At 35.9% G+C, this 9,431-nt stretch overlaps 1 protein-coding gene across 1 annotated transcript; it reads right to left on the bottom strand.

Moving 5' to 3' along the window:
• Positions 1-4,665: 4,665 nt before the first annotated feature.
• On the bottom strand, positions 4,666-7,010 carry ZNF404 (zinc finger protein 404). Its single transcript, XM_011997779.1, is given in 4 exon segments — positions 4,666-4,688; positions 4,998-5,255; positions 5,257-6,599; positions 7,002-7,010. Coding segments are annotated over 3 exon segments (1,554 nt in total). The 3' UTR covers positions 4,666-4,688; positions 4,998-5,053.
• Between the last annotated feature and the right edge of the window lie 2,421 nt (positions 7,011-9,431).

Below are 9,431 nucleotides of genomic sequence, written 5' to 3' on the forward strand. Positions count from 1 at the left end.
GTGTGTTCTTAGTTTATTATATTATCTAAAATATTAATTTTATCGTGTTCTTTTTATGTATTTTCTTTCTCTGGCTTTATATATATTTTTGAGACAGGGTCTTGCTCTGTTGCCCAGGCTGGAGTGCAGTGGTATGATCATAGCTCACTGCAGCCTCAAAGTCTGGGCTCCATTGGTCTTTCCACCTCAGCCTCCCGAGTAGCTGGGACTACAGGCACAGGCCACCATGCCTGGCTGGTTTTTAAACTTTTTGTAGAGACAGGGTCTCCCTATGTTGCCTGGACTAGTCTCAAACTCCTAAGTTCAAGATATCCTCCTGCCTCAGCCTCCCAAAGTGTTGAGATTACACGCATGAGCCGCCATGTCTGGCCCTCTTTTTATTGCTTTAAAGCAGAGGTCCCCAAGACTGTTAGGAAGTGGGGCACACAGCAGGAGGTAAGCAGTAGGAGAGCAAGCAAAGTTCATCTGTAGTTATAGCCACTCCCCATCACTCACATGACTAAGGTCCCCCTTCTGTCAGATCAGTGGAGGCACTAAATTGTCATAGTAGCATGAACCCTATCATGAAATGTGCATGCAAAAGTTCTAGGTTGTGTGTTCTTTATGAAAATCTAATGCCTGATGATCTGTCAGTGTCTCCCATCACCCCCAGATGGGACTGTCTATTTGCAGGAAATCAAGCTCAGGGCTCCCACTGATTCTACATTATGGTGAGTTATATAATTATTTCATTATATATTATAACGCAACAGTAATAGAAACAAAGTGCACAATAAATGTAATATGCTTGAGTCATCCCAAAACTATCCCTTCCCTGGCCCCAGAGCACGGAAAAATTGTCTTCCAGGAAATCGGTCCCTGGTGCCTTTAAAAAGGTTGGGAACCACTGCTTTAAAGTGTTGGACAGGAGCTCTACTACTAATTTAAAAGAAGCAGTAATGAAGGACATTCTTGCTTTTTTTCCTGGTATGAAGTGAAATGAAATAGATTTCCCCAGTATTAATTTTTGCTAAAGGTTTTCTGACTATAACCTTGAATAACTCTTGTGAATGACAGAATTTCATTCTTTTTATGGTTTAGTACTCCACTGTGTATATATATATACCACATTTTCTTTATCCATTCATTTGTTGTTGGACACCCAGGCTGATTTAATGTCTTAGCTATTATAAATAGTGTTGCAATAAATATGGGGGTGTAGATGTCTCTTGGATATATGGATATCCTGTCCTTTGATAAATGTCTGGGTGTGATTGCTGGACCGTGTGGTTACTTCTCTTCATAGGTTTTTTTGAGGAGCCTTCATACTGTTCTCCATAGTGGCCATACAAGGTTACATTCCAATCTGTCAAAGAAAAATTTCTGTTAGGTATGAAAAAATATTTCTATCACAATAGATGATACACCAGCTGTATTAGGTTAAAAATCTGAATTCCTTGAAATTTTAATGCAAGAGACTGATGTCTCCCTAACTGCTTTGCTCTACTGTATAAAGAGTATACCTATGAAGTATATACATGTAAATATGAATCATGACTACTTCATGGAACTGTTAAAAGACATAGAGGCCAGGCGTGGTGGCTGACGCCTGTAATCCCAGCATTTTGGAAGGCTGAGGTGGGTGATCATGAGGTCAGGAGATCGAGGCCATCCTGGCTAACACAGTGAAACCCTGTGTCTACTAAATATACAAAATATTAGCCAGGTGTGGTGGTGGGCACCTGTAGTCCCAGCTACTTGGGAGGCTGAGGCAGGAGAATGGAATGAACCCGGGAGGTGGAGCTTGCAGTGAGCTGAGATCGCACCACTGCACTCTAGCCTGGGTGATAGAGCAAGACTCTATCTCAAAAAACATAACAAAAAAAAAAAAGATATAGAGAACAATTTATCTTATGTTCTTTCCCAATGCTCACCTGTTTAATGGTGTAAGAGAGTTACAAAGATTTCTTGTACTTTGAACTCCAGTTCAAGACTTCCTTTAAGGAAAGTTTCCCAAACATTTAATAATCAAGGAAAAAAAGACAGTGATTTTTTTCTCACCAGTATCACATTGCGTATGAATAAACAAAATCTGAAACTCCAAGGAAAGGAAAAGCTTTTTTTGTGACCTAGTCAAAATAATAGGAACATTCATTGAAATGAAAACTTTTCACAGTGTAAGTTCATAAAAATGATTTTATATATTTTTCTAGTATGAATCAATATATAGAGGATTTTAACAGGACTCAAAAGCCTTGTGAAAAGATGCATGCAATGAAGAAATAGGTAATCTTAGTAAAGAAATAGGAACTATAAAAGTACTAAAGGAAAATTCTAGAACTGAAAAATGCAATATCTGAAATTAAACAATTTGATAGATAGGCTTGGCAGCAGAACTGAAATGATAGAAAAAAAGAATAAGTGAACTTGAAAATAGAGTAACAGAAGTTGTCCAAGCTGAAGAACAGGAAAAAATTACTGAAGATAAATAACAAAGACAGTGACCTGTGGGACAGTACCAAAAGACTTAATGTATGAGTAGAGTAAATGCAGAAAAAATATTTGAAGATATAATGGCCAAGAATTTCTGGAATTTGGTGAAAGGCACATGTGTACAAGTTTCAGAGGCTCAGAGTATCCCAAGCAGAATTAACACAAAGAAAACCATACCTAGGCACATCATACTCAAACAGCTGAAAACCAAAGGTAATAAGAAAATCTGGAAAGCACCCAGAGAAAAAGGACACATTACATACAGAGAAAAAACAATTCAAATGACTTCTTCTTGCAATCTATGGAGACCTGAAGACCGGAAGTCAGTGATTTATATATATATGAAACAATATATATCTCTTTACCTTTATAAGTATATATATGTGTGTGTATTCTTTGTGTGTGTGCGTATACACACATATATATTCATATATCTCCAAAAAACTGCCAACCCAGAATTCTATAGCTAGAAAAAATCCTTAAAAAATAAGGGCATTTCAATAAAAGAAACTATGAAAATTCATCACCAGCAGATATTCACTCCAAGAAATGCTAAGTTACGTTCCTCAAACTGTAGGGAAATGACACCAGAGAAAAAGTCAGATCTCTGGAAAGAAATAAAGAGCATGGGAAATAGTAAATATATGGGTAAATATAAAAGATGAGGATTTTCATCTTAATTTCTTTAAGCAACTGGATGTAGCACTGTGTGCCTATAGTCCCAGCTACTCCAAAGGTTGAGGCAGGAGGATTGCCTTAGCCCAGGAGTTCAAGGCTATAGTGTGCTATATCACATCTGTGAATAGCCACTGAATTCTAGCCTGGGCAACATAGCAATACCCCATCTCTAAAAATAGAATACAGAAGACTGTTTAAATTTCCAACATGACTTTCCATGGATTACTTATTTAATTGCAAAGAAAAAATTCACCCATACAATGGAAGGAGCTGGTGGTCAATACATGAATCAAGGGATAAAACATAGTTTCACTTGTAGGCCACCTGACATTTTACAATATTAAGTACACAATACTATCTATGAAGTAGTCTTTTAAAAATATTTAATCTGAAACCCAATCAAGCCTCTAATCATAACCTCCAGGTCACAGTAAATATAGAGGACAAAGAAACAAGTTAATCACACCTTCAGAAACAATAAGACAAACACAGGATGTGCAACACTATTTAGGTCAAATCTAAAGTCTTTAAAAAGTCTATGTCACAAAATGATGAAGGGTAGGCTCTTGACTAAAACAGACTTAATAAGTCATAATCATATAAAATATATGAGATTAGTTTAGTTCTTGGCTTGTAAAAAAGCCAGTCTAAAAGCCATTATTTTAAAAATTGAAGAAATTTGCAAATGGAGTAAATATTTTAAGACATTATAGGGTTACTTAATTTTTTATGACAATAGTTAAATAGACATCTAGAAGATTAATTTTGATCCTAGCAGTTGTACGTTGCTTTTTAGAGGTGAATGATACCTAAAACATTCGCTCAAAAAACAGGAAAAATTATGTATGTAATATATACATTCATGTGTAATAAGTATGATATATATGTCTATGTATATACATAGATATGAGACATGTATGGGTATATATGTATTTGTGTGTATATATGTGTTAGTATATACATATAAAAAAGAGAGACATCAGATGTACTAAAACTAGGTGAAGGGCAAACAAGCCTTCATTGCACCACTGTAAACAGTTACCTTTTCTCTAAGTATGTAAATCTTAACATTTTCATAAACTTGGGGAAACTTTTCCAAGTTAGTATCTGTCTTTTGGCTACCTAACTGCTCATTTCTAATTTATTTTAATTGTAGAGGATGTCAAATGTATGTTATCTGTATTACAAAATTTGTGAAAAAATTTCTTTAAACCACTCTCTAACTTTCAACAGCTATACTTTCATTATTCAATAAATACACAGTATTTATTCCAGCATTAATCTTCAGGGGTATGAATTTTGAATTTAAAAATTTCTCATTTAATATATTCTACAGGATTTTGTCCAGAAAAAATTATATGAAGTGATGATAGAACATTTTCAAAATATCACGCTCATAGGTCTTCCTTCTATAAAATTTATTTTTAGTAATTCTAACAATTATCATAAAAATAATATATTTAGTAAGCAAATACTATGTGCCAGATGCCTTTCCAAGTGTTTATATTCTATATTAACTAGTTTAATCTTCTCTATAGGCTGGGCGTGGTGGCTCACACCTGTAATCCCAGCACTTTGGGAGGCCAAGGCAGGTGGATCATGAGGTCAGGAGATCAAGACCATCCTGGCTACATGGCAAAACCCCATCTCTACTAAAAAAAATACAAAAAATTAGCCAGGCATGGTGGTGGGTGCCTGTAGTCCCAGCTGCTCTGGAGGCTGAGGCAGGAGGATGGTGTGAACCTGGGGGGCGGAGCTTGCAGTGAGCCGAGATAGTGCCGCTGCACTCCAGCCTGGGCAACAGAGTGAGAATGCGTCTCAAAAAAAAAAAAAAATCTTCACTATAGCATCATAATAGTGACAACGGTAAAAGATGTGCCATGGCTAAAGGCTTTCCCTCTTATTACATTAAGAATCTCTCACCACGGTGAAATCTTTGATGTTGACTAAGTTGATAGCAATGACTAAAGGCCTTACCGGATTCTTTGCATTTGTGTGGTTTCATACCAGTATGAATTCTCTGATGTTGAGTAAGTCGATCACTACGATTAAATGCCTTACCACATTCTTTACATTCATAGGGTTTTTCACCAGTATGAATTCTTATGTTGAGAAAGATCTGAGATAGAACGAAAGGCCTTCTTACATTCTTTACATATATAGGGTTTCAAACCAGTATGAATTGTCTGATGATAAATTAGTTGAGAATTAAGTCTAAAGGTTTTTCCACATTCCTTACATTCATAGGGTTTCTCCCCAGCATGAATTGACTGATGTGTCTTAAGGTCTCTAACATGACTGAAGGCCTTCCCACATTGCTTACATTCATATGGCTTCAAATCAGTATGAATTATCTGATGTTGAATAAGATATGAATGAAGCTTAAAAGTCTTCCCACATTCTTTACATTCATATGGCTTCTCACCAGTATGAATTCTCTGATGCTGTGTAAGTTGAGAGCCTCTACAAACGGCCTTTCCGCAATCCTTACAATCATAGAGTTTCTCACTACTATGAATTCTCTTATGTTTAAGAAGGCTTGAGCCCCTACTAAAAGCCTTTCCACATTCCATGCATTCATGAGGTTTCTCACCAGTATGATTTCTTTGATGTTCAACAAGTAGATAGCTGCGAACAAAAGCCTTTTCACATTGTTCACATTTATATGGTTTCTCACCAGAATGAATTTTCTTATGTTGGTAAAGACCTGAACGATGACCAAAAGCCCTTCCACATTCTTTACATTTATAGGGTTTCACACCACGATGAATTTTCTGATGCAGACACATATGTCGATATAATCTAAACGTTTCCCCACATTCCTTACATTCAAAGGGTTTCCAGCAAATATGAATTTTCTGATGTTCTGTAAGGTGAGAATAAAGTCTAAAAGACTTCCCACATTGCCTACATTCATAGGGTTTCATACCAGTATGAATTATCTGATGCTGAATAAGCTGTGAATAAAACCTAAAGGCCTTCTCACATCCATTGCATTCATAGGGTTTCAAATCAGTGTAGATTTTTCGATGTCTAATAAAATGCTGGGAAACTACAAATGCTTTTCCACATTCATTACATTCATAGGGTCTCACACCAGTATGGTCTCTCAGGTGTTCAGTAAGGTGTGAATATTTTCTAAAGCCCTTCTTATATTCCTTACACGCATATGATTTCTCTTTTGTGTTATTTCTCTGATGTAGGGGAAGGGATTTATGTTTTTTGAATATCACTTGACTAAAACATCCCACTTTAGGTCCCTATTGTCTCCCAAATTCAATTGTGTACCGTGGGTCATTTCTGAAAATAAACCTCATAAGGTTGAAGGTTTTCTTTCTTTTCAGTGTCTCCTGATGGTATGCATTTACCTCATAATTTCTTTTTTCTGAAGACAACTTGTCACTTTCAGTTGTGAAATCAAGGTCTGGAAGAAAATGAAAAAACAAATGCTATTTTCCAATAATAGGGGTAGGGAGAGGACATCTATATTAAAAATAGTGATAAACTAAAAGTGTATCTGTTAGTAGTAAAAGAGTTTAGAAAATTCTAAAATACTGCCATGCAATTTTTAAAAGGCAAGAAGGGCTCAGAAAATTATGAAAGTGCACAGGAGGATGCAAGATTTATGAGTAGGCAAAGAAAAAGTCACTAGTTCACTGCTTTTGAGAGAAGACTGAACATACAGAAGATTGTGAAAATCAGTTCAAAAAAGGAGGGCAAATGAGGAGGAATGTGAAATAGGTTCCAAGAGACAGCTTTCTGAGATAGGAGGTTTCAGGATAAAAAATGAAAATATTACATGAATTAAACAATCACAATATGTCAGAAAAGCAAAAGAGACATCCACTCACCTGGGCCATGGTTTTAGAAATGCTAGATCTCTTCAGGTATCCTCTACCAGAGAAGCAGAGTTCAGAGAAGCCAAAGGTAGGTAATCAAGGCATCACCTGCCAAAAGATACGTAACTTTACTGAAGAGATGATGTTTATAAGCAATAAGATACTGTCATTTTACAGGCATTTAGTTGTCAGATTTAAAAGGTTGATGATGTACCACATATTAGTGAGGTTGTAGGGCAAAGTGCATTCTTATGGTGTCCTGTAGACTTGTGAAAATCAAGGGCATTAATACATGTAGGCAAATCTCCGCATAAGAAGAACTTAACCATGTAAGGTCATTTCTGAGACTCTGTCCAAAGGAAATAATTATAAAATGTGCTTGAAGATGTATAAAGGAATGTGATGATACATATTAGTTGTAATGAAAAAAGCTGGAGAAAAATCTAAGGATACATAGATGGGTAGTTAATTAAATAAACGACTGTGTATTCACATAATGGAAAATAAGGTAGATATTAAAAACCATTGTGTAGATCACTGGTTCTGAACAGGCAATGAATTTATTCTTAAGAGAACATTTGGCAATGCCTGGAGACACATTTGGTTGTCATAATGTAGGCAGAGGTGTTAAGGTATCTAGTGGGAAGAGACCAGGGATGCTGCTAAACAATGTACAATGCACGGGAAAGTCCCTAAAACAAAGAATTAGGTAGCCAAATATGTCAGCAGTGTCAAGGGTGAAAAACCCTGAAGTAGACTCATTAAAGGAAGATAACATAATCCAGAGTCTCTATAACATATAATAGATTATGCCAACACATGATAACTGCTAAACATGAAAAAAACAGGAAAAAGTTACTAATGAGCAGGAGAAAACAAAATATCAACAGAAACAAACTCACAAAGAATCCAGATATGGGAGCTAGCAGACAAGGGCTTGAAAATGTGATTAACATGCTAAAGAAAAGAAAGGAAAAGATGAGCAAAATGGAGTAAGTCAAGAGAGTATCACATCTGAAAAGACAATCACATGAATATTTTAGAATTATAAAATTAATTAGGAGCTTATTGGGCTGGGTGCGGTGGCTCATGCCCGTAATCCCAGCACTTTGGGATGCCAAGGCAGGTGGATCATTTGATGTCAGGAGTTTGAGACCATCCTGGACAACATAGTGAGATCCTGTCACTACTGGAAATACAAAAATTAGCCAGGTGTGGTGGCACTCGCCTGTAATCCCAGCTACTTGGAAGGCTGAGGCAGAAGAATCACTTGAACTGGGGAAATGGGGGTTGCAGTGAGCTGAGATCGTGCCACTGCACTCCAGCCTGGGTGACATAGGGAGACTCCGTCTCAAAAAAAGAGCTTATTATGCAACATTAAGTCAAATTTACAATGATCTTTCTTTCAAAAAATCCTCTATGTTTATTATTATTATTTTAGAGATGGGGTCTTATTCTGTCACCCAGGCTGGAGTGCAGTGGTATGATCATAGCTCACTGCAGCCTCAAACTGCTGGGCTCAAGTGATCCTCACACCTCAGCTTCCCAAGTAGCTGGAATTACAAGTCTGAGGCAATGCACTGCGCCTCAAATTAACAACAATCTTATGCAGAGAGGGGAAAAAAAGAGAACACAATTGAAAAGAAAAATTCAAGAAATAGTGAAAATGTGACACTGAACATCTAGAAGAAAATAAGAGAGAATGGGACAGAAAAATTATTTAAAGAAATAATGAACAAAAACATTCCAAAGCTCAGGAAATACCTTGATATATAAATAAAAAACTTGTCAAACCTAATCAAAATAAAATGAGGAAATTCACACCTAGAGATATCATAGTCAAACTGCTGAAAAACAACATTGAAAAACATAACTTAAAACCACATAGTTAAAAAAAAAAAAAAAGCTGTCAGCTATAAGAAAACAGTAAGAAAAATGGTTGACTTCTCAATAGAAACTATCATAGCCTAAAGAATGGAACGTATATCTTTAAAGTGCTGAAAGAAAAAAACTGAGAACTCTGAATTTTATACCCAGAGAAAATTTTTCAGAAATAAAGGTGAACTAAATACTTGTTGAAACAAATGCTAAGAGAATTCTTTATCAATAGATCCACGATATAATACTAAAAGAAAGCATTAGGCTAAAGGAAAGTAATCCCAGATGGAAGCATGACTATGCAAACAAGCAATGAACAGCTGTAGATGGAGTAAAGACATGACTGATATGACTAAACAAATGAATTATTTAAAGCAATGAAAATAATAATGTTTTATGGGGCTTGTAATATAGGAATGACAATAAAAGCAAAAATGATGAGCAAGGAGGTTAATGGAGTTAACATATTAACCTCTATTAATGACTACTGAAAGGTCCTTGCACTATGGGGACTCTATTAAAGACACATTTTATATTATTATTATTATTATTATTTTTTTTTTT

Source organism: Mandrillus leucophaeus, unplaced genomic scaffold (genome assembly GCF_000951045.1).
Source record: "Mandrillus leucophaeus isolate KB7577 unplaced genomic scaffold, Mleu.le_1.0 Scaffold546, whole genome shotgun sequence".
In the NCBI taxonomy this organism is placed as follows: domain Eukaryota; kingdom Metazoa; phylum Chordata; class Mammalia; order Primates; family Cercopithecidae; genus Mandrillus; species Mandrillus leucophaeus.